The sequence below is a fragment of the Tiliqua scincoides genome, chromosome 7, assembly GCF_035046505.1.
Source record: "Tiliqua scincoides isolate rTilSci1 chromosome 7, rTilSci1.hap2, whole genome shotgun sequence".
Classification (NCBI taxonomy): domain Eukaryota; kingdom Metazoa; phylum Chordata; class Lepidosauria; order Squamata; family Scincidae; genus Tiliqua; species Tiliqua scincoides.
Genome location: NC_089827.1, coordinates 50,194,632 through 50,220,631, shown reverse-complemented (window position 1 = coordinate 50,220,631; position 26,000 = coordinate 50,194,632). Strand labels below are relative to the sequence as shown.

Here is a 26,000-nt window from a genome sequence, read left to right as displayed (position 1 = left end):
CATAGGCCCATCTAGTCCAGCTTCCTGTATCTCACAGGGGCCCACCAAATGCCCCAGGGAGCACACCAGATAACAAGAGACCTCATCCTGGTGCTCTCCCCTACATCTGGCATTCTGACTTAACCCATTCCTAAAATCAGGAGGTTGCGCATACACATCATGGCTTGTACCCCATAATGGATTTTTCCTCCAGAAACTCGTCCAATCCCCTTTTAAAGGCGTCTAGGCTAGACGACAGCACCACATCCTGTGGCAAGGAGTTCCACAGACCGACCACGCGCTGAGTAAAGAAATATTTTCTTTTGTCTGTCCTAACCCGCCCAACACTAAGTTTTAGTGGGTGTCCCCTGGTTCTGGTATTATGTGAGAGTGTAAAGAGCATCTCCCTATCCACTCTGTCCATCCCCTGCATAATTTTGTATGTCTCAATCATGTTCCCCCTCAAGTGTCTCTTTTCTAGGCTGAAGAGGCCCAAACGCCGTAGCCTTTCCTCATAAGGAAGGTGCCCCAGCCCCATAATCATCTTAGTCGCTCTCTTTTGCACCTTTTCCAATTCCACTATGTCTTTTTTGAGATGCGGCGACCAGAACTGGACACAATACTCCAGGTGTGGCCTTACCATCGATTTGTACAACGGCATTATAATACTAACCGTTTTGTTCTCAATACCCTTCCTAATGATCCCAAGCATAGAATTGGCCTTCTTCACTGCCGCCGCACATTGGGTCGACACTTTCATCGACCTGTCCACCACCACCCCAAGATCTCTCTCCTGATCTGTCACAGACAGCTCAGAACCCATCAGCCTATATCTAAAGTTTTGATTTTTTGCCCCAATGTGCATGACTTTACACTTACTGACATTGAAGCGCATCTGCCATTTTGCTGCCCATTCTGCCAGTCTGGAGAGATCCTTCTGGAGCTCCTCACAATCACTTCTGGTCTTCACCACTCGGAAAAGTTTGGTGTCGTCTGCAAACTTAGCCACTTCACTGCTCAACCCTGTCTCCAGGTCATTTATGAAGAGGTTGAAAAGCACCGGTCCCAGGACAGATCCTTGGGGCACACCGCTTTTCACCTCTCTCCATTGTGAAAATTGCCCATTGACACCCACTCTCTGCTTCCTGGCCTCCAACCAGTTCTCAATCCACGAGAGGACCTGTCCTCTAATTCCCTGACTGTGGAGTTTTTTCAGTAGCCTTTGGTGAGGGACCATGTCAAACGCCTTCTGAAAGTCCAGATATATAATGTCCACGGGTTCTCCCGCATCCACATGCCTGTTGACCTTTTCAAAGAATTCTATAAGGTTTGTGAGGCAAGACTTACCCTTACAGAAGCCATGCTGACTCTCCCTCAGCAAGGCCTGTTCGTCTATGTGTTTTGAGATCCTATCTTTGATGAGGCATTCCACCATCTTACCCGGTATGGATGTTAGGCTGACCGGCCTATAGTTTCCCGGGTCCCCCCTCTTTCCCTTTTTAAAAATAGGCGTGACATTTGCTATCCTCCAATCTTCTGGCACCGTGGCCGTTTTGAGGGACAAGTTGCATACCTTAGTCAAGAGATCCGCAACTTCATTCTTCAATTCCTTAATAACCCTTGGGTGGATGCCATCAGGGCCCGGTGACTTATTGATCTTTAATTTATCAATGAGGTCTGAAACATCTTCTCTTTTAACCTCTATCTGACTTAACTCCTCGGTTAGGAGGGGCTGTTCGGGCAGCGGTATCTGCCCGAGGTCTTCTGCCGTGAAGACAGATGCAAAGAACTCATTTAATTTCTCTGCCATCTCTAAGTCTCCTTTTATCTCCCCTTTCGCTCCCTCACCATCCAGAGGGCCAACCGCTTCTCTGGCGGGTTTCCTGCTTCTAACATATTTGAAGAAGCTTTTATTATTCCCCTTAATGTTGCTGGCCATGCGTTCCTCATAGTCTCGCTTGGCCTCCCCTATCACCTTCTTACATTTCTTTTGCCACAGTTTATGTTCATTTTTATTCTCTTCATTAGGGCAAGACTTCCATTTACGGAAGGAAGCTTCCTTGCCCTTCACAGCCTCTCTAACTTGGCTGGTTAGCCATGCGGGCACTCTCCTGGATTTAGTGGAACCCTTCTTTCTTTGCGGTATACACCTCTGCTGGGCCTCTATTACTGTTGTTTTAAGCAGCCTCCATGCACTCTGGAGAGACTGGACTCTTTTTACCCTCCCTTTCAACCTCCTTCTAACCAGCCTCCTCATTTGAGGGAAGTCCGCCCGTCGGAAGTCAAGGGTTTTTGTTAGAGATTTGCCTGGTATTCTTCCCCCAACGTGCACGTCAAAACGGATCGCAGCATGATCACTGTTCCCCAATGGCTCAGTAACGTTTACATCTCTAACCAGGTCCTGCGTACCAAACAAAATTAAATCCAGAGTCACCTGCACGTCAAGAAATCCGGTTTCCTTATCGTGACCAGAACACAAATTGACCCAGTCAATATGAGGATAATTGAAGTCCCCCATGATTACAACCCTGTCCTTCCTTGTCACCTCCCTGGTCTGTTTCCTCATTTCAAGGTCCCCATCAGATTTCTGGTCTGGAGGACGATAGCACGCCCCCAGTATTACATTGGCAGTATTATGTTGGCAGACTAACAGGGCCACCCCCCTTTGGAAGTAATTAGGGTCAGAATGCTTTTCTTTCATGAAGGGGGCTGAATGTGAGCCAGGGCTCAGACTCGGCTTCTGTTACCAGTCTCATGATCCAGCTTTAAAATGTATGCAGGCAAAAAACAGCTGGAATGGCACTTGTGCGTGTAGGGAGCCAATTTCTTTCACCACTGAGTAATTACTGAGATTCCCCAAGTGCCAGGATTGTGAAAATGGTTTCTGAGTGTGTGTGTGTGTGTGGGGGGGGGGTGTTTCCAGATTGAGCCCCTGCATGTCTCTTCCTAGGAGTTAAGCACCTAAGGGAATGCATTTATAGAGACTACAATCCTATACACACTTTCCTGGGAGTAAGCCCCTATGAATGTAATGGGACTTACTTCTGAGTAGACATGCATAGGATTGTGTTCTTAGAAGATTTGTACTCTCCTTTTCACTCTTTTGGAAGCTCCAGGGTATGTACATAATTGAAGACAAGATAAAACAAGAACAATAAAAAACAATACAATAAGTGCAGACAACAGAAACTAGTGAGTCCCTAATTAAAAGCAATGAGGAATAAAAAGGTCTTCAGTCCTTTATGGAAGGGCAGCAGGGAGAGGCAGTCCTAAATTCAAGGGGGAGAGAGTTCCAGAGGCCAGGTACCAGAAAAAAAACTCTGTGGTGGCAACATCAAAGATAATGGCACATGCAACAGGTTGCTTATGATCATCTCATAGAAAAGTCAGACTCACATGACACATGATTCTTCAGGTTTCTGGGTTCTAAACTGTTTAGGGCTTTAAAGATCATCACTAGTACTTTGAATTGTGTTCAGAAATGTACAGACAGCCAATGAAAATGCATTAATAGGGGTGTATCATGGTCATGTCCCTTTTCTCCTGTCAAGTAACCTAGCAGCTACATTCTGTCCTAAATTAAGTCTCTGACCAATCTTCAGTGACAGCCTCACATAGAGCATATTACAGTAGTCCAAGCTATATGTTACCAGTGCTTGGGTACCCATAGCCAGGCTAATTTGATCCAGGAAAGGATGCAGTTGGCCGACCAGCCAAAGCTGGTTAACAGTGCCTCTGGCTACAGCCAACACCTGACAACCCTTTCTTCTTTGTCTGTCTAGAAAGTGGGTTGAAGTGGCATCTTCTGCTTTGTTCTCAGTGCCTTCCTGCCTAGGACAGCAGCAGCCCCACATGTGCTGCACTGGCTGGCAGGTTGTAATGGATGATCAGAAGATCATCAGGTGGATGATGCGGTGTTGACAGTGATCCCATGTTTTGACAGCTGGTTGACAGCTCTGGGAAGGGCAGGGCTGGCTCCACAGCTGTAATCAATCAAGGCCAATGGAGACCTGAATGGACACCTGAGCTTCATTTGACCTTGTTGGGACTTTGAATGAGCTAACGAGGTAGCTCACAGCTGAGCTGCATTTGGACTTAACAAGGGGCTGCAGGATAAAAGGCAGCTTCAGAAAGCACAAAGAGTTGACCAGATTGTACCCCTGATCCAGAGGGAACTTGACCCAGAGCTACAGGAGAAGGGGACTGCCAGGACCCTGCTGGAGGACACAGAAGAGAGGACTGCCAGGACCCTGCTGGAGGAGACACTCTGCTGGAGAGGACACAGAGGAGGGACTCTGCTACAGAAGACTGAACTGGGAAGACTGGACTGTGCTTTGGAGACTGGATTGGACTTGGACTGGAGACTTCAGACCTTTATCCACTGAGTTAAGTGGAGTTTTGGGGAGGGAAAGCCTCTGGACAAGAGGACTTGCAGGGAGTGTATGTGTTTGTAGCAATAAATTCTTGTTAATTGCTCAACTGATAAGGAGTTTTGTTCATTTCTTTGCACACCACAGCTGTTTTTGGAAAAGGAGGGTGTTAATTAGCCAAAAAGTGGGCATTAGAAGGGAGTTGGAATATTTGGATGGGACAAATTGGTGTAGTTGGCAGGATAGGGAAAATTGGCATAGGACACAGGTGACCTGGGATGAGATTACAGGAAGTCTTGTGGGGGGAATGTGGGCTGTGTCCATTTTTCTAATAGAAAATAGGAGGAAGTGACATTTCTAGCATGCTTCTAGCATGGCTTGTTTTAAAAAATGACAAAATGGCATACAGTTATAGAGGAGTAATTGAAATCAAATGCAAGGAGGCCACCATGTTGTTACCATACTTATGGAGGCCAGCATGTTTGGAACAGTAGCAATCAAAGGCATGGAGGCAGCCATCTTTAATCGCTCCAAGTTTGCAATTCAAATTGCTAGCGTGGCAAGCTTGTTAGAATGTGAAAAAGAATGTGACCCAAGTGTGCTGGAGGGAGAAAAAAGAACAGCTCCCTAGTGCTTCTTGTGCTAGAAGCTGAAAAACAAACACAGCTTTGGATGTCTGACTTGTCTTGTATGGTGATGGCTAGAATGCCTTTCAAAGTGAATACAAACACCTTGAACTGAGCCTGGAATTGAACCAGGAGCCAATGAAGATGATATACTAGTTGCTGTGTGAAATGGACTCCAATCCAAACCCCAGTCGCCACTAGCAGCCATTTCTGAGTGCTTTCCAAGAGCAGCCTCATACACAGTAATCTAATCCAGCAGTCATGTCACAGCCAGTGGGCAGTGACTCTCCTGGCCTGCCCGGGCCACACTTCATCTCCTGCCACTTCTGTATCCCATTAAGGGAGGAAGTAGACATCCAATGCAGATGTATGTGACTTTGCACCCAACAGCAGTTCCTTTTTCTTTGAAGAGGGAAAAGTTGTTTGTGAAAGGAGAAAGAGCAACTGTTAGGAAGCAGAGGGAAGGAGTGCCTAAACTTTTCCCCATCTTGCATTTCTCTGCTCTGTATCCAAAAAGGTTTTCCATCCTATGGAATTCCAGTTCCCAAATTTCTGATAAATCTGCAACATCTCTATGCATTTCTCATGCCCCCTTTCCTCTCCTTCCGCGCCCCCCCCCCATTTTCAGCCACTTTGCCAAGCACATTTATTCCTGCTGCAACAACCCAGGTCAGATTGTGAAACATAATGGACTCAATGTCACAGGTGGAGACCAGCAAAGTGTTGTAGAAGCCTCTTGGTGCTCCATTACACTCCTTCCCTAACACCCTGACTTCCATATTATCTTGTATTTGGTTTCTCACCGCTAGTGGGTGAGTGGGGAGATACTGACACTGGTGCCTCCCTCCCTACCTGTGATCTACTCCTATGCAAGCACTAAAATCAATACCTTGCTGCCACCATGAGGACAAAACCAGGCAGAGGCAATTGTCCTTGCAAGCCTCCCTCCCAGTTACATGGAGAATTTCCCCCCAAACCTTCTGAACAGCATGTAGCCAAGAGTTAAGGAAGACTGAGGCAGGGCTCTGACTGAGTTCAACCAACCACAGGAAGGTAAAGTGTTAAACCAATAAAGGGGAGTTTATTTAAAATATGGGGGGGGGAATGATGGAAGGTAGAAAAAATAAAAGCAGGCTCAGAAAATAGTGTGGGTGCTGGTAGCACCCAGGTACGGATCTTAGTAAAATACAAACAGGCTATTACAGGTAAACTCAGCAACAAAATAATTCCTGAAGGCATCTTAGCTCCCTGGTCCCTATCTTACTTATTCAGGGCTTTGCTTTTAAGACATTTCACCTCTCTGATCTGCAGGGAGGCAGGTGAGGACTTGATCACACACCAATGCTTTTTTCTGAGGGAGCCAAGTCAGAACGTATCTGGGCATTCTTGGGTTTGACCTTAAGAAACCTGGGGTTGATGATGCCACTGGTTCCTCTGGGTGGTTGGTTTATGACCACCTGGTTATTCCTACCTGCCCTGGTCAGGGGGGCTTGGATGTAAAATGGGCTGGTGCGTGCCACTCCCAGCAGGTGGTCAGGCCAGGCCCTGCTGTTTGTGGGGTACCCAGGCAAAGAAGACATGGAATATACAAAAGGATTTCACTGTCTGGTCATGTGGGCTTTTTCCAATGGCACTGATTACTCCCATGTCTCAGGAAAGCCTCTTTCCTTTTGAACCTTATATAGAGGTTTTCCTTAAGAGGTGGGGGGAGAGAAGGGTGCAAAGGGAGCTCAGCCATCACATATCCCTGCCCCTCTTCCAAGCGCTAATGCACCATCTGGGAGAGGACTGTCTCAGAAGCACGATCTGGATGGCAGGCATGAATCAGCTGTTTGTCAGGTCATCAGTTACTTTGTTCAGTGCCTTGAGTTGCCTTGGCAAGCTATGAGGTTTTGGAAAAGCAAGAATGGTTCTCCCTTTGACCTGGCAGGAGTCAAGTCATGTGGCATTGTACCAGTCATTTCAGTTGAGTGAAGTTATTTCCACCAGGGTAAGAACTCTTCTGTGGAGAGAGGGACAGCTCCTCCTGCTGGTACATCTTCTCTAGACCTTCTCAAGCTCTGCCTGCTTGTATCCTATACTGTTGTACACCTAGGATGAAATGACAGACCCCTTCCAACAGAACAATTCCACATCCAAATGTGTATACTGTAATATATATATTTTTATTCCTGTATCCTTTCTTTCATATGCTCAACTGTTTATAAGCATGTGCATGGTAAACTGGACTGTACCTTCCTAAAGGATATCTATTGCCATTTTGTTTTCCACGGTTTTGACAGACATCCCAATCCTAACCTGTGCTGAAACAGGTAGACCGAGTGGCCTGCGCAGTATCCAGTGCAGGTTAGGAGGTGGCTGGAGGGTAAGTCACAGTAAGGGGAGATTTTTCTCCTTATCCCATGTAACAATACAGCCACCCCTATGGGGCTACTCAGATCTGTGCCAGCAAAATCACTGGTGCATATCCAAGCAGCCCATGTAAGCCAGCTCAGGCCAGGGATGGAGGTTAGGATACAGCCTGCGCTGCCACAGCTGGTCCCACCCCTCTCTTGGGCCCAATCCACCTCCCAGACCAAAATCCACCTTCCCCTGTCCAAAAATGCATCCTGCCCCTGTTATGCCGTCCCACCACCCTCTCCTCCCCTCTTTGCCAGCCTTCTTGGGCTGGTGCAGACTTACTGGGTCCAGTGATTGCTCCGTGCCAGTAGGCCTGTGCACATCCTTACACTGGCCTACCCAGCTCACAAGTAGTCACAAATGTGTTTTACCGCACATTCACAACACTCATAGGCCAGCACAGGGACCTGCACCATCCTAGTGGTAAGTTAGGATTGTGCCCTATTTTAATCATTTAAAATAGTTTTAATTATTTAGGTGATTTTTTTTAATGATAAGCAAGCAGTGTCCCTGGATATGTGACTGTTCATGTTTTTGGATTGTTATAGACAGAGCCTTGCTTCCCTGCTCATGGCGATTCAGAATAAACATCGGGCACTAACGTATTCGGAGAGCTGCGCTGAAGTTATTTGTTTTTCCCCTTCTTTGGAATTTTCTGTCAGATGAGAAGCAACCAGGGTGGGAGGAGGAAAGTTTGCCAGATGTGGAGCTGCCTCTCTCAGCACATCTGGAAGCAGTTTATGTGGCTCTCTTGCTCTGCTAGGGCAAGGTCTGGAAGGATTCTGTGCAGCTCTGTCTCGCAAAGTCAAGAACGGAAAGCAGCTCTAAGGAAACCGCAAGAGACTTTTAAGAGGCATTTCCCCATCACGGTGTTTTTACAGGAACTATGGAGGACCTTCAAGCCTGTTGCCTGCAGGATTTCAACAGGGATCCCACAAGAGAGGCAGTTTGGGCATGAATGTTTATGGCACTGGCCCATCTCTACAAGAGCCGCTGCCTTGCCGTCATTCCTTCTGGAGAAAGAATTCCGAATTGCTGACTGCCTGTGAGAGGTAAAAAAATTTCATTCCGCAGGAAATATCACAGTCGCAATTTCCTTTTCTGCTCCCCCTCCTGCACCCTCTCGTTCTGTTAGGTGATCTTGCCTTGCTTTGTGTCTGGAGACTGTCAGCAACAAAACTTCTAAGCGTTTCCGTAAATGTGTGTAGAGTAATGGGCTAGCATGATCTCATTTTCCAAAAATGAAACCTCCAACTTTTGTCCCAACATAATTTTTTCACATATTGAAAAAAAGCAGCATCTTTTTAATGTAGTGCTCCCAAGATTTGAGTTCAATGACTTAAAAATCTGGTGCAAGTTACATGGATGTGATTATCTGGAAGAAAGGCATATGAAGCTGACAGCTTGATGCATTACAGATGGCAAATACAAATGCAATCAAGGCACTTGCAAATCCCAGGTGTAAGGTTATTTTTGTGTACATGAGAATTTTCACGCTGGAAAATGGAAAATATACCATATATGTGTCGTATATCCAAAAAGGGATCTCATGCAAAATTCTTTCTTAGATGGAAATCAGTTTGTTCTTTGTGTGTGGAACAGAAATATATTGGAACATGTCTATGAATGCAGGTCTGAGAGCAATGTTAAAGGTATATGATCTCTGCATACTGTCATTTCACAAAGAACAGTGTAATCCTGTGCATATTTACACGGGAGCAAATCCCACTGAATACAGTGGGACTTTACTTCTGGGTAGACATGCATAAGATTGCGCTGTAAGTTTAACTGTTTAGGACAGAAGCCATTACAATGCCGATGAAGCAGTATGACAGGATTTGATGTTATCTTATTACCTAGTAATAAGTTACCTAGTATGAGAACAAATTGAATGTCTGATCGTAACACTTCAAAATGAAATGATAAAATGCCATCATATCACCTAACTGCATTTGTTTGGAAGAGAAGTAGGGGGTGGAACCTTATAATTCATAGAATAAACAAGCTATATTTATCCTTTCATAGATTTTGGCAGCAGTTGTAGCAAATGATGCTACTGTCTTTTTGTTATTGTTTTGTTTATTGAACTGTTTCGATTTGATGCTGCAGAATATAACCATTGCCATCTATTTAAATGCAGGCCTGAGCGGTGCTTTCCTAAACATGGGGCATGGGGAAAAAAATTAATACTAGACCTTTTCAAGTATCTGTGCCCTGCAGCTAAGACAAAGCTGAGATTCCTAAAACCATGTGCGAATCTGTGCAGTTGTAGGCCTCATATTAAGGGTGGTTTTCTCTCTCTGCAAAGTGATTTCCTGATTTGTGCACAGGGTTTTTTCATACCAAGGTTTAAAGCTTTTGTTGCATCACTCTTCACTCAATGCAAAAATAAAACCTACAGTTGCCTTTGATTTCTCTTCTGTATTCTGATTCTAGCTACAACATTCAGCTGTGGCACTCATAGCATAACACTGTGTTGTTGAGTGTCACATGTGTAAATGGTCACCATGAGCCTTCTTAATGGTGCTTCCACTGACACAGTGGAAGTTTGTCAAGTTTGTTCGTTCAGGGCCATTGAAGTCACCAATCTATATGGAGTTGGTGCTGTTAAAGGGTCATCACTATGGGGCATAGGCGTAGGTAAGAAGGGTTGTCATAATGAGCATCAGCACTTCAAAATGCTCCACTACACCACTGAATGTCAGTATAAAATGAACACAATGATCTTGAGAAAAATATTTGTTATGCTTAAAAACTGTTTATTTTTGCATCTTTAAGGTTTTATAAACAAAAGCATATGATAGGATAAAAAAATAACCCCAGGAAAACAAAACATTAATCAAACAATTGAAGCTGTGTGACCGATTATGGAATCATTTCTTCTGAGCTAGTTGTGATTTGTAGAGAATTAGTTCTGCTTAAAGTTCCAGGCAGCCAAGACATTTTAGGTTTGGATCCAGTTCACTGAAAAACAAGCAAACCATGTACCATTTTGGGAGTTCAGGTTTTGTTAGCTCTCCAGTTTCATCTGTGGCTATCAACACAGTTGTCACTCCCATTGTAGAAGCAGGCCAGGAATACAGTAGGAAGGAGAAAAACTGGGCCGCATAACTCTGTGGCATGTTGTGTGGGAGAGAATCTAGAGCAGCAATTTTCAACATCTTTCTGCTCGTGGCACACCGAATTCTATGTTCTTCTCTGTGGTCTTCACCTCTTGCGACGTCAGTTCTGGCTTCTGGGAAAATCTGGGGTCTGAGGTTCTGTTTCTAGTGCAACTGTCTGTAACCAATTGTATGTCCCTCTTCCTCCACCAGCAGAGGAGACAATTTGTTACTATAGACCAGCCATTTTCAACCACTGTGCCGTGGCACACTGGTGTGCCGTGAGCGGTCCACAGGTGTGCCACAGGAATTTGGGGGAAGGTCATTTATTAGTAGGGCCAATGGGGTTGTGAGCCCCCCACTGGCAGCATGGTGTGCCTTGTCAATTGGCAAAAACCTGATGGTGTGCCTTGACAATTTTAGTGCCTTGTCAGTGTGTCATGAGATGAAAAAGGTTGAAAATCACTGCTATAGACAGTTGCCCTAGAAACAGAATTGAAGAATCCTGAAGAGTTTTCAGTGATTTTCAACCACTGTGCTCCAAACGCCCATGGCAAACCTGTGGACCGTTCACAGCACATCAATGTGCAAGAAGAGAACCTCAGAAGAACCCAGAAGAGAACCTCAGAACCCAGAAGCTCAATCCCTCTCTCACTGAGACAGTCGGGACTGCCCCCAGCACCATTATACTGCCCCCAGCACCATTGATTTAAGCAAGTGGAGGTAGCTGCCCTGCCCTGCCCTGCCCTTGAGGGGGACTCCACAAAGAGTGAAGAGTTGAGAGGTGATTAAGTATGAGGTTCCTGGTATGGAATGAACAACTTTAGGGGAGTTAGGCTCAGGGATTGCAGACTTTGAGACTTCTTGTTCCTGGGACTCTTGGCTGATGTGTCCCATCTCCAACCCATCATCAGGGCGTGGGTTTGGGTCCAGCATTGGTCTAGTTAGGTCATTCACCTTAGGCTTTGAATCCAAGCTACTGCTTGGCTCAGCAGCAGTCAATCATGACAATCCACACAAAAAATGTGATTGCATGTTTGTGACATGATTGAAAACAAGAAAGTTTGATCATTCTGGTGAGGGGGCCGAAGGATGCTCACATTTCTACTTTCTGTCTTCCGAAAGGCCCACTTCACACTTTGAGATTGCGGTTGTACAGCAAGGAGTAGGAACAAGCTATTATATTTGCTTCATGGAGGTTGCTTAGACTTTGGAATGTTCTTCAATTTCTAATCTCCTCTGTTGGATAGAGTTGGGATGGTTCCTATTCAGAACCCAAAAGCACAATCTAATGGTGAAACCTGGTCTACAAAATGCCAAGTACAGATAAGATGTGTGCATTACAGTTGTGTTTTAACCATCCTATCTCTTCGTCCTTTCAACCGCAGACTGCAACTGAAGAAAGGGACCATATGGCACTGTTACGAAAAAGTAAGCAATATCCAGAAAAAAACATTAACTAATGTTGGTCTCCTGTTTGGGATGGAAACTCACAGAGGAGCCACTTGCCTACTGATGATGGTGGTCAATGTTGTTGATGACTTGCAGTCTCACTTATAGATGGGTTACAGAGTTTGACAGATGAAGAGCACACAATGTTAGTTCAGCATCAGAACTTGGGATAATGTACTGAGGGAGCTGGAGGCAAGATTCAGACTAACTAGGTACCCTGGAGTGCATCTCCAGCACTGGTCTGAAGATTACTAAGGACTCCACCTCCTTGGAGAAGATCAGCCCTCAGTTAAAGGAGCAGTATTCTGTTTCTGATGCTTGCAGTCCAGCAGGCTGGTATGTCTCTTGCAGTTTGTGGGATTGGTGTGGGAATGAAAGCAGGTAGGCAAGAGCTGATGGAGTTTCTAGGAAGGAACTGTGGTATTTGGCGACCCAGAAGTGGGATTGAGGAAGCACAGTTTCTCAGTGCTATTCCTTCTCCATCGATGAAACTCTCTGCAAGAGGAATTGATCAGCAGCTGCTCTCTGAGGGCCAATCCCATCCAATTTTGCAGTGCCGGTGTAGCTGTACCAATGGGGTGTGCACTGCATCCTGCGGTGAGGAGGCAATCACAGAGGCCTCCTCAGTGTGTGGGAACATTTGTTCCTTTACCTTGGAGCTGGATTGCGGCTGCACTGGTGCTGGAAAGTTGGATACGATTGGGCCCTGAGATAGTTCTGAGATCTCTTTGAGATGGAAAAAGGGTCTTTTCCGTTATGAGGGTCAGTGATATCCCAGGACTCTTTTGAATCAGAAGTACCTATGTCTTGAGCAATAGCACCAGGCAGTCAATTTTTGGTGAATGTGGTTAAATATAGAGAATATGCCAAGAATTGTGTTAAGCAATAATTAATTGAAGAGATACTTGATGACCACAACATTCATTATAGCTAATAGGATGAAACTCTAATAAAGTATAGCAAGGCGGACTGTAAGTATGTGGAACAGGGGGCAGTTACCAGTGGCAAAGGCACCACCAATATTCTATGCATCCTACCCAGCCTTGTCACACCCCCTTGGGTCCACTCCACTGAACTGCATCAGCCAAAGAGCTGGCGCAGATCTGAGCAGACCCATATGGCAACAGGGGGCTTATCTGAAGGTAAAGGAAAAAAAGTTCCCTTATTTTGAGAAGACCTCCTGATCCCCCCCTATAGGTTGCAGTGTGCATTTCCACAGTGTGGCTGCATTGATGCAAGTGGTGGGGGATAAGAGTGGGGCATCAATGTTGCATACAGTATTGACTATTGACCATCTGTCTTGTCTGTTTCAGTTAATCAGATTCTACTGTTCCTTCTCATTTTGACTCTTTGTGTCATTCTTTATAATAAAGTTCACAAGATACCATCTACCCTGTTAAAGAATGAATCAGGTAAGCACCCATGGTTAGAATCCATTTTTATTTTCAGACATCCAGTTGAATAATGTATGCTTGCAACTGAACAAAGGAACCATATGGCACTGTTACAAAAAAGTAAGCAATATCCAGAGAAAAATTATTTAATGTTGGTCTCCTGTTTGGGATGGGCAGCGTATATGGTGGCCTTGTACAGGCCAATAGTCAACGGGGCCTTCCATGAACCAGGTAGGTGTTTCTGCATGTTTGGAGGAGTCCCCTGGTATTCAGAAAAAGATGGGGATCTTTTGTAAAAGTTTGTAAAAGGTGGGGATCAATATAGTTATCTATATTGTCAATATACTTAGTTCAGAGAGGAAGGACTATATTAGGACCTTTTGTTGCCAATGTAAAATGGCAATTCTACTAAACTCATGCATTTACTTTCACATAAGAATGATTATCACTGCATTTCACACATTCCATGCCCATTTAGGCTGCAATCCTATAACCCTTATCTAGGACTTACAAACTAATCCATTTCTAAGTAAACTTGCATAGGATTGCATTGTTGGTCCCTTCTTTGCAGCTCTGGATACATCATTGCAGATTCTAATAGAAAAGCACTATTCTTATATCAGTACTTTAGGGTGCAATCCTACACACATTGAGAGAAAGCCCCATTGAACACATTGAGATTTAGTTTTGTGTGGACATACATAGGATTACTCTGTAAATTGAGGGGGAGGGGCTAAGTAGCAAATGAAACAGGACGGTCTTCAGGATCAGCTCTTGAAGATTACCTGTTTTTCACCTGAAACTGCAGGTCTAGAAACCTGGTAACAAGTGCTAGTAGATGCACTGTTATCCCGGCAGCTTTAAAGTATCTGGAAAGTTTAGAGCTCGGCCGGAGAGCTTTCTTTTCAGGACTTTGCCAGTAAGGCAGCAAGGAAGGTGACACGGTTTACCGCAACAAGCTGCTGAACTTCTGTGGAGACACCATCTGATCGAAAGAAGAGATTTGGAAGAACTAAGCAAGTGCCGTTTATGTTATGCAAATTCCAGCTATAAAGGACTGATGTAATTCAAGGTTTTGGAAGATAAAGAAAAAAGAGGGGGAGGACTCCTCCACTTTACTGCGGAGAAGATCATTGAACATTTGGTATTATATGGAGCATGATTTCATTGATATACATTTATAAATGTGTAACCCTGCACTGGATATAATTTCCTTTTATTACTTTGGATTTTGGACTATTTTGGATCCTTCACCGCGGCAGGATTTCGTGAAATACGAACTGGTGAATAGTCTCTGTTGTGTCTATTAATGGAGACCAAAAAACTTCTTCAAATTCCATAGGAAAAAACAAACATAAGAGGAACTTTATAGTAAAAGAGATTTGACATCTAGTGGACTAAAAGAAAATTGCAAGGAGAATTGATGGAACCCCCAGAAGAGGAATGGCAGATCCTGATCCACAGACAGCTGGAGAATTTGCTTGTGATGAGCAGAAATCAGGTGATTCAAATTCTACAAATACAAATTAGTATGGAAACTTTACACCAACAAGTATCTAAGCTGTGTGAACTGGAAGTAACACCAGAGAAAATTAGCCACTAATTTTTGCCACTAACTGATGGGGTAAATTGGAAGATAAGAATTCAAAAATTATCGGATTGGATTGGAGAAGAGATACCACGAAAAATAGATCTTGAAGGGACTGATCAAGAAATTGGTCAAAAGATGGAGAGAATGTATCAGGAACTGTTGGGAGGAGTAAGAAGAGGATGGATTTTTAAGAAGCAATTGTTGAGAGATGTTGATAAGAAGTTTATTAGGAAAAGAAAGAAAAAGAAAAGAGAGAAAAGAAAAGTTTAGAGATGATATGCAAGATTTGAATCGCTACTCAAGATAATGACATGATTTGGTAGTTGAGTAATATTTGATTTGAGAGAAGAAAAAATATATCCTTTTAATAATTTTTTTTTGCTTAATATTCAAGACAATGATATGATTTGGTAGTTGTCTAATATTTGATTTGGGAGAAGAGAAAATATATGTTAGTATTTTATAGGTTAATTTTTATGAATTAAATTTAGATGAATTAATTTTGATAAATTAGAATGATAAGTATTTAGTAGTAATTTGTATTAGAACAAGCTGTATTAAAAAGAGCTTAAGATTTTATTGAAAGAAGGAACATAAAGAATGATGGGAAAAGAAGGGGAGAGATAACTGATGATGATGGAGATGATGAAGTATAGAGAATATGAAACAGGGTTTTTAGAGATGAATATGCATTTTTATTTTTTTCTTCCTTTTTATAATTGTTTTTTTATTATATTAAGAGATATTAGAAATTATTGGTAGAACGAATTATTAATTAATTGGCATATGGTACCCTGCAATCTCAATGTTTGTATGTATGTGTTTTTGTGTCTGTGTTTGTTTATGTGTTTATGGAAATGCAAAAAAATAAAAATTAAATTAAAAAAAGGATTACTCTGTAAATTAATTAACTCAGAGTGTAATCCAGATTTGCTCTTGGGCCTGTGCAAGATCCTTGCGTCAACCTGAAGGTGTTGCTAAAGTGCTGTGAGGAGGTTGAATCCGGTGCCGTTGCTCTGGCAGACCGATGAGTTTGTGCCGGCCGAGTCAGGGGGAAGGGCAGGCAGTGGACGGGCCAGTGGGAGGACGGGACCTGGGAAGGGGGTGGAGCCAGGATCTGGCACTTATGCTGAATCCTACCCTCCCTTCCTGGTGGCTCAGCCTTACACCAGGCTGCTCAGATCTGCTCCACCTCTTTAGGTGAAGCAGATCCAGGTAAGGCAGCTGCCATGCAACAAGGGGTAAGGGGAATGAATTCCCCTTATTTCAAGTTGCACTGCAAGCCAACTCAGCCCTGCTCTGGACAAAGCATATAGCCAGCCAGGCAGGCAGGCCAGCCAGCCTGTCTGCTCCAGGGCATGTTAGGATTGGGCTGTCAGTGTAGTCAGGAGAGGCTGCTTTCTCTGCTATTACTGTTGTGAATCACTGACTGTTCCTCTTCCATTCCATAACCTTTTTATTACACCTATTTCAACTTTTTGTTTTGTTTCTCTATATACCTTCCAGTTCAGGGTGGTATATAATTAGTTAGTTATGGTTAGTAACTAACTATAGTTACTTTCCAGGGACATTCCAGCCAAAGTTGACCTTTTATTCTCCTTCCTTCTGCTGCAGCCTGGTTCTGCTTGGCAAATGCTTGCAAAGCAGGTCTGTTTTTTGAAACACCAGGATGGGATCCTCCTTCCCAGGTTACAATTCAGCGCACCATTACTTAACACCCATAGAAAGCAGTGGGTCTACTTCTGAGTAAAAAGGGTTGCAAATATCTCTGTGAATTGATTTGCGCACTCTCAGTTATGTGTTATGGGTTGTATGTTGTATGTAGAGCTTCTGGCTTAACACACCAGACACCTTAAACTTGTCTTTGATTCACGGTTCTCCTCATGTCCACCTTAAAGGTGGATTTGATTCATGGATCTCTTGCAGTGTCTCCCAACCTTTTTCACTTGCATATCCCTTGGCAGCCCATTTCCATAGATTGTACCCTTCATATTAGCAAAATGTTTGTAATTAATAATACAAGCCTTCAACTCCTCCATATGAAAGCCTAGACTTCATGTATTCATCACATATTTTCTCTTTTCATCTGTTTGAAGAACAGAAGACACTGCCTTTGCACTGTTTTGCACCAGAAGTGTGATGAGAAATTCTGGGTGATTGATCACTTTCCATATTATGTTTCAGCTTTTTTTACTGTGATGGTTTTCAATCACTGGTTCATAGATGAATTGATGACCAAAAACTAGCTATTGGTGGGGCTTTCACAGCCAATTAGCTACCTCCCTTCCTGCCTTGCAAGGCATTCTAGAGCACGACCTGCCTTTTTCTGCCATTATGCCATTCTTTTTCAATTACCCCTAAAGGTCCTGTTGAGTGTCCTTGGGAGTAAGTGAATACAAGGTTGGGAACCACTGTTTTACTGGTATGTTGTTTACAGTGCACTTACTCTGATAGTGTTTACAAAAAAGTGGTGAAGACCAGAATTTTAAAAAGAATAAAAATGTATCATGATCTTTTACTATGTTTTTAATAAATTAGAGACTACAGTTCTTAGGTAATAATTAGTGGTAGGTTATTTTTCAGGATCTGGCCTTCGGGTAAAATCAGACAAAACTATAGTTAGACACCCCCCTAAGTTTAACCGCTGACTTATCCAAGGGTCATAGAAAACCCCATGATTGATGGCTCAAAACCTGCCCTAGACTTATCTGTGGGGTCGACTTATGGGCAAGTGTCTGCGGTATACGCCACTTTTCCACAAATAGTTTCCCAGGCAGTTTACATAGTAAAATGAATGAGAAGTCTCAGATATATGGAACAATCGACAGATCCAAGTGGTAGGTTAGGAGTAAAGGGTAGCAATGAAATGAAGACACAATTACTGTTAACTTGCAACAGATCTCTTTTCTCACTACAGACCTATGTACATTGTGAGTGGTAACACGCTGTTGTTTTTTAAAAAAATTAGTTGATTTGGAGAGTCCCGAAGACATGGAAGAAGACATCCCTGTGGTGATCTGTGCTGCAGCAGGTAGAATGGGAGCAGCAATTGCAGCAATCAGCAGCATTTACAGCAACACTGAGTCCAATGTCTTGTTCTACATTGTTGGGATGAAGAATGGCATTCCGCACATCAGGCAAGAAACAAACAAAATGATTATTTAACATTTTTATACCCTGCCCTTCAATGCATGCCATTCCAGGAGCAATGAAATGACATAAAAGATCGTTTATTTGCTTATTTAGAGGACAGTGTAGGGCAGGGCTATGCATTACGCTAACAAACATATATTTCCGTGTACATGTCTGCCATGCAAGGGTGGGAAGTAGATCTGGGTGAGAGTGGAGTCTTTAGTACTTCCTCTACCCACTTATTCTCTTCCCACCCCACCCCGTCGCCAGGCTTTTGGGGGGCATCTTCTGGTATCAGAGCCTGGTAGGGGGAAAACAGTGTTCAGTAGCCAGCAAGGGAACTGACAGAAGTTAATGATTAAATATTCCACCCCTGCAACCCAATTCTTTCTTCTTGAGAAAGTGGGCTGTCAGTGTTCTACTCCCACCCCCAATTTATGATCCACATTTTCAGCAATGCATGGAGATCACCTTGGCAGACCATCCTCACCCAAACCTGGTCAAGAGAAGACGTGATGGCTATGTCATTCCCTCAACTCACATATTAGTGTTTGATGATGCAACACGAAATACAGTCCAAATCTCAGTGCACTGATGGACAAGCAGAGCAAATGGCAGGGCAGTCAAACAACCGCTTTACTGCATGACCGCCTTGAATTTTCTATAACATTTTAGTAAGCTAAAATGTTAGGGCATGTCAGACAGAATGTGATTTTCAATGTCACACCAGAGAAGGCTTAAAAATTGCTCAATTTCTTCCTTATTCTTTGCACTGTATTATGGGAACAGTGACAACTGAGACACCAATGCGCGCTTTGCTCATGGTATGTTCTCTAAACATACTTCTGTTTCTTTTGAATCTCAGAAGATGGATTGAAAAATCCAAACTGAAAGATATCAAGTTTAAAATTGTGGAATTCAATCCCATGGTACTCAAGGGCAAAATCAGACCAGATGCTGCGCGTCCAGAGTTACTTCAACCTGTGAGTACACTGACATAAAGTTGTCAATGAAAAAAGCATCTTTTGCAGGATATATCCAGGGCAGGGGATATTCTTAACACAATGAACACCTCCCAACTGTTGTATTTCTCTTGGAAAAAACTACAACCCACATTTATTTCTGCAATAAGCTTACCAAAAGCTTGAGTAGATGGGTAAATGTTATTTTGTTCAAGAGGTTCAGTGAAAGAACTCATGAAACAGCAGAGAAAGAATTGAACAAGTGCTTGGGAATAATCAGGGATAGCCAGGATGTTATAGTGATTTGGAAATTGGACATAGACCTGCAAGATCCAGGTTCAAATCCCATGAAGTTTCCCAGGTGTCCTTGGGCCAGTCACTATCTCTCAGCTAGCTTCACCTCCCTCACAGGGTTGTTGTGAGGACAAAAGGAGGGAAGGTACTATGAACATCACCCTGAGCTCCTTGGAGGAAGGGGTGGTATACAAATGTGAAAAACAAACAAATAAATAAATCTGTCCCAGAACCTACTTCCAGTGTCAAGGCTGAGCTCCAGAATGTATGATCCTACTGGTCTCTCTGGTTAGGAAAGAGCACCTGTTCAGAAAACAGAAAATCATTTTCAGTGTTTAATTTGGGTTTGTGCTTTTCAGGCATAAGGCTCCAAAATCATGGGGCACGGTTAGGCTTTCAGGAATCAAGGGGTACAATTTGAACTTTTTTTTCTGCACTTCGAAACTTGCAGCTTAGTATTGCTGTAAAGATTACAGAGAAGCTAAGCATGTGCAGAATATATTTCCTTCACCATGGACTTAATTTGCAGCTGGGATCAGGAGGAGTATGGTTACCAGGCAGGTTTAAGCCAAGCACATTTACATGGTATTTCTGTGAATCAAACTCCTGCTTTGCATTTGTGCATATTGTGGATTATTTTAATCCCCCCCCCAGACCAGGTAGTAGTACTCTTGAGTAGTATATATATTAAAGTGGATGCTTCCACAATGCACCATTGAAAGTTTCTGGCTTTTGGTTATAGGCTTTTTGATTTCCACCTTTTTTTAATAAATTCAACAGCTGAACTTTGTTCGATTTTACCTCCCTCTACTTATCCATGAACACGAGAAAGTGATATACCTTGATGATGACGTGATTGTGCAAGGTAAGCTGCCTGTCTGAAAAATAGCACCCCAAAGTTTGAAGCCCCTAACATGTATACAGTATTTTGCAGGTTTATCATAGCCAAATAGAAGATTTCATGGAAACTGACTGTGTCCTTAGAAATAACTTTCAGGGGTGTAGCCATATTAGAGCCCAATCCTATGCCTGTCTACTCAGAAGTTCCATTATAGTCAATGGAGCTTACTCCCAGGAAAGTGTGGATAGGGTAACTACATTTTCCTGACAGTAAGCCCCATTGAACAAAATAGGACTTACTTCTGAGTAGACCGGGTTAGGATTGTGCCCTTACAGCAAAAACAAGAGTCTTGTGATAATTTAAATACTGACATATTAGGGCCCAATCCCATATTCCAGCACCAATGCAGCCCCATGGTAAGAGAATAGATGTTCCCTTAACTTGAGGAGGCCTCTGTGATTGCCCTTCCAGCACCACAGAATGCAGTACATACCCCATTGGCACGGCTGCATCAGCACTGCAAAACTGAATAGGATTCAGCCCTAAATGCTGTTTTTCTTTAGTAGTGCTATCCTTTTGATCATACATGTCTTCAGTGTGATCCAAGGTTTGGCTATTTGTGCATGAATTGTCAATGTTTGTTGCAGGTTACCAAAGCAGGATGCATGCAGGAATTCTAAAAGTTATATTGGGCACTATACAAGTAGAAAACAAAGAGTCCTACTAGTGGCTAAAAATATTAGAAAGGAATACCGTTAAAGGCACTAGTATAGTATATTGGCAACCTTCAGTCTCGAAAGATTATGCTATCACGCTCTGAAAGGTGGTTCTGGCACAGCGTCTAGTGTGGCTGAAAAGGCCAATCCGGGAGTGACAATCCCTTCCACACCGGGAGCAAGTGCAGTCTGTCCCTGGTCTGTCTCCCTGGCTATGGGCCTTCCTTCTTTGCCTCTTAGCCTCAGACTGTTGGCAAAGTGTCTCTTCAAACTGGGAAAGGCCATGCTGCACAGCCTGCCTCCAAGCGGGCTGCTCAGAGGCCAGGGTTTCCCACTTGTTGAGGTCCACTCCTAAGGCCTTCAGATCCCTCTTGCAGATGTCCTTGTATCGCAGCTGTGGTCTACCTGTAGGGCACTTTCCTTGCACGAATTCTCCATAGAGGAGATCCTTTGGGATCCGGCCATCATCCATTCTCATGACATGACCGAGCCAACGCATGCGTCTCTGTTTCAGCAGTGAATACATGCTAGGGATTCCAGCACGTTCCAGGACTGTGTTGTTTGGAACTTTGTCCAAAAGGCACTAGAAATACAGCATCAGAGAAATAATCTTTAGATCTGTTTCTGTGCAAAATCATCAGGTATTCTTCAGCTGTATGGAAAATACTCTGCTTTGTACAGGCTCTGGGGTAGTCCGTCCTCTTGTTGATTTAAAAACAGAACTTTTGAAAACAGAAGTGGGAATTCTCCAGTAAAATACCTGGAGAATGGCGAGTTGTCAGCCTAGAAGAGAGATCTGTAGATGACTTATCTACTAACAAACACCAAACAAGGGGACCTTTGAAAAGCTGGGATTCTGCTTCTTTAGGAGACATCCAAGAACTGTATGATACCAAGCTAGCCCGTGGCCATGCTGCAGCTTTTTCAGATGATTGCGATTTGCCTTCAACACATGAAATGGTCAGAAGTGTGGGAATGCAGGTAAGATGTTTTTGCCTGATGTATTTTTCTACCTCATTTACCCTGTAATGAGATGTTTCAGGGTGGGGGGGGGGGTGTACTGTTATTTAAAGGGTGATTTGGTCTTCTGGTGCTACACTGCTGTGGAGAGGGGGGGAAGGTTGAGACACCTGTAGGCCTTAGGCAAGGAGCTCCAGAAGAAGTCACAGGGACTGCACAAAAAACAAATACAGATACACATCCACAATTACAATAGCAGGAATGGCAATGAGCTGATGTCAATACAATGACTAATAGATTAGGCCACCTTTTTTCTCACACATTTAGCATAGGGACCCACTTTTTAGAATGAGAATCTGTCAAGACCCAACGGAAGTGACATCATCAAGCAGGAAAATTTTTAACAATCCTAGGCTGCAAACCTACCCACGCTTACCCAGGAGTAAGTCCCATTGACCATCATTGTTAAAAGAATATACATAGTAGCTTGTTAAAAGTGCAGGTCTGGAACATTTCCCCAAGTGCAGTCACATACCATGGTAGCATCAGGTCTAATATATTAAAAATAAAATATTGAAATGAATGGGGACCCACCTGAAATTGGCTCACAACCTACCTAGTCTGTCCCACAGTTTGAGAAACACTGGATTAGGCCATTTAATTGAGCTGGGAATTGCTAAGCGCATGACCTGTATGTCTCTATTACTTGTCACGAGAAATTGATTCTACAAGTCAATTCTCAGACTCTTTCCCTACGACTCTGCCTTATGGACCATGAATCACAATGTGTACCTGCTCTTTTGCTGTTTTAAGTGTGCAACATAGGATGAGCAAATGCCATCAACCAGGTTGCTCACTAGGCAAGTCTCTGAGGATACCTGGATTAAACCTCCCATCAGCGTTCCCTCTAAGCAGCAGCTCAACAACCTGGATGATTGGTGATGACATGCTAGCATCATCACCAAATGATGATCATCTCAAAAAATAATGGCACTGCCCAGTTACAGAAGGGGTCTACACACCAATATGGACCTCTTAAAGGGCACAGTGCCTCCTATATCACTTCTTCCTTTACTGCAGTTTTGTGACAGTGCTCTTTGTCCTGGGTGTAACTGACACCTTAATACCACCAAAGATAGCACTACATGCTGAGTAGGGTGGAGCCAATCAGTGCCTGTTTCCTGCCTCATCATCAACACTGGTTCACACAGTACTCAACTTTCCAGAAATGCATCCTCCATGGTATTGGAGGTACTGTTGTACAGGAACTACAGATAATTTTCCTTTCTTTTTAGAATACTTACATGGGATTTCTGGACTACCGAAAGCAAACAATTAGAGATCTTGGCATTAGCCCCAGCACCTGCTCCTTTAATCCTGGCGTTATTGTTGCCAATATGACAGAATGGAAGCATCAACGCATCACCAAGCAGTTAGAAAAATGGATGCAGAAAAACGTTGAGTACGTACAGACAGCTTTTTCTTTTATGGTACCCTGACTTGAATCTAGTTGATTTTATTTGATTTGATGTGGAGAAACCTGAAGCATTCAATAGATCAGATGTGCTTTCCTTTACAGGAAGCACAGCACTGACTTGCAATATTTGCAGAGGAGCCTCTTATAGCAGACTAGCATGCGCAGTGGAAAAAGTCTCTTGGGAGGCTTTATTGTGTATGAGCTTCAAAATCATCCGGGTTGCAGCAATATACAGTAGTTGAACAACGCACTGAGGGTGATTTAGAATGAGCTCTTGTTCATAAGCACATTGGAAAGTGGAAGAAATGTTATTTATTTGGGTTCAGGCTTTGCAGCTTGGCTAGTTTCTGAGGATACTTGCATTAATTTCTTCACCTATCAACAAAAAGTCCACTTTCTAATCCAGAAAACGTGAATCACAAGCTGCATAAAAGAACAAACAGCTTTATAAGAAGCGTTATCTCACTTCACAAAAGTAACTACAAGCTTTTTGCAAGAAAGAAAATACTTGCTCTAAGAGCAACCAATGGGTGGCATAGTAACCTGATAACAACTGACCTGAAATGCTGTCATGATCTCAACTTCAGGAATATTCTATTAGCTACTCTGAATGCTGCTCTCTCCCCCCCCTCCCCATTACATAGGTAAAGGAAATTGTGCTCTGGCTATTTATTGCTTTCTCACACTCAATGAATGAAAAGACCTAGTTTTAAAACATCTGAGACTTTTTAAAAATATCTTTTCAGAGAAAATCTCTACAGCAGCACCCTTGCAGGAGGTGTGGCCACTTCCCCAATGCTCATTGTATTCCATGGAAAGTATTCAAGTATTAATCCTTTATGGCATATTCGACATCTAGGTAAGTTTTAGACTGAGTCAGAACCAAAAATCTCAGCTTAAAGATACTCAAGCAGCCTTAGGGCAGGGCTGGTCCACCCTTGAGCCCAACTGAAGCAGTTGCCTCAGGCAGAAGATTGGTGGGAGGGATCCATCTCGGTTTGCCGATTTGCCTTCACTGCTGCTCATTTTCTTTCCACTCACTGATCTGGAAAAGGAAGAGGGACATAGAAGAAGAAACATGGAGGGGAGCACTGTGCTAGAACATCTGAGTGGAAGGAGCAGAGGCTGGCACATTTTTGGGTATGGGGAGGGAGCATTTGGCATATTGCCTCAGGCATCAAGAAGTCTTGGGCCAACCCTGCTCAGGGTGATCTCATTTGTATCTGCTCCCACTACACTTGTGTTTTGGAAGGTTTCAAAAGTACAAGAGAGAGTATATAAAATTGCCATTATTCTCTGAAAAACCAGAAAATAGAACTTCATTATGAAGTTTTTGCCTTCATTGGCCAAAACCTGGGAAACTGACAGTGCATCCAAAAGATCGTGCATGTTCCTCCACCGTTTGAGGTGCGGTTGGCACCAACCCACAAGAGGGCCTTCTTGGTAGCAGCTCCCAAACACAGTATTCTCTTGTCCCATATGGTTGTCTCCCTCCCTGCTGATATTTCACCAGAAGTTGAAACACCTGATTTTTTCCAACAGGTTTGTTCTTTGTTTCTTTCACCTAATTCTTGTGTGTTTGATTTTGTCCCTCCACTGGATCTTGTTTTAATTGCTGCTGTTCTACTGTATTCATAATGTTTTTAAATTGACTGGGAGACTCAAGGCAGCTTACCCTAAGGGAGAAACATAGATTTAAAAAAGAAGTTTAAGTTCCATTAGCATTTCAATAGGATTCAAGCATGACAAATGGTGTCTGGATTATAACATTGGACTTTAGTTAAAAATATAAAAAGAAACCTAAGTCCAAAAAGGATACTGTGGAAAAATGTCTCCAAGTTGCACTTCTGAAATTTTCCACTGGAGGCCATAAAGACCACATTGCAGGCTCTGTACGATTATATAGATTAAACAGAAACAAAGAATATTATCCAGATCCAATCATAGTTAAGTATTTAGGATTGCAATTTTAGGCACACCTAACTCAGGAAGTATGCCTCACTGAACACAATAGTCCTTACTTCTGAGTAAACATCAATAGGTTCAGGACTGTGTGCTCCAATACATTTCAGTGGGGGAGTTAAGCAAGTGTGTACAATGGACTGAAGCACATTCACACTGAAAAAAACAGACAACCTCACTGTTTTCCTATCAAGACACTAAAAAACAGACTTCTTTTTTTTTAACTCACCTAGGCTGGAGTCCTGATGCTAGATACTCAGAGCATTTTCTTCATGAAGCCAAGTTACTTCATTGGAATGGAAGATACAAACCTTGGGACTATCCTAGTGTTCACACTGACCTATGGGAAAAGTGGTTTGTTCCTGATCCTTCTGGAACATTTAAATTGATTCGTCCTAATAGCTGATGCAGCCTTTTACATTGTAAGTCATCAAAACCGATCATTTCCAAGATGTTCCAGGCACATAATTCCATATTTTGTGATGTGGTTTATCTTCTCTGTGACACAGAGCTGCTGTACCTGACTGACTGACTTTTACAAAGCTGAAAAGCATTGTTAAAGAACTGTCTCAAAATGAAACTTAGCGGTGTGCAATGGGTTTGTAATGTAGCATGTATAGTTCTCAGAAACTTAAGTCATGGTTTAGGGGAAATGACTAAAACACAGTGACTTTTTTTTAATACTGTTCCTTATTCAAATCCCATTTGTAGCACTCTGAATAAAAAAGGTTTGCCTTGGTCTA

The 26,000-nt window shown here is 43.1% G+C and overlaps 1 protein-coding gene across 1 annotated transcript; it reads left to right on the top strand.

Moving 5' to 3' along the window:
• The first annotated feature begins 8,108 nt into the window (after window positions 1–8,108).
• On the top strand, window positions 8,109–25,913 carry GLT8D2 (glycosyltransferase 8 domain containing 2). Its single transcript, XM_066634132.1, has 10 exons — window positions 8,109–8,427; window positions 11,865–11,907; window positions 13,242–13,340; window positions 17,882–18,050; window positions 18,911–19,028; window positions 20,082–20,166; window positions 21,727–21,839; window positions 23,114–23,280; window positions 24,042–24,154; window positions 25,491–25,913. The coding sequence occupies exons 2-10, from the start codon at window positions 11,889–11,891 to the stop codon at window positions 25,661–25,663; spliced, it is 1,056 nt and encodes a 351-aa protein (XP_066490229.1). The 5' UTR covers window positions 8,109–8,427; window positions 11,865–11,888; the 3' UTR covers window positions 25,664–25,913.
• The last annotated feature ends 87 nt before the right edge of the window (window positions 25,914–26,000 follow it).

Coding starts and splice junctions, on each gene's coding strand:
- GLT8D2 (XM_066634132.1), top strand. Junction 13,341..17,881: donor CCTGTTAAAGAATGAATCAG/GTAAGCACCCAT, acceptor TAAAAAAATTAG/TTGATTTGGAGAGTCCCGAA. Junction 21,840..23,113: donor TCAGAAGTGTGGGAATGCAG/GTAAGATGTTTT, acceptor CTTTCTTTTTAG/AATACTTACATGGGATTTCT.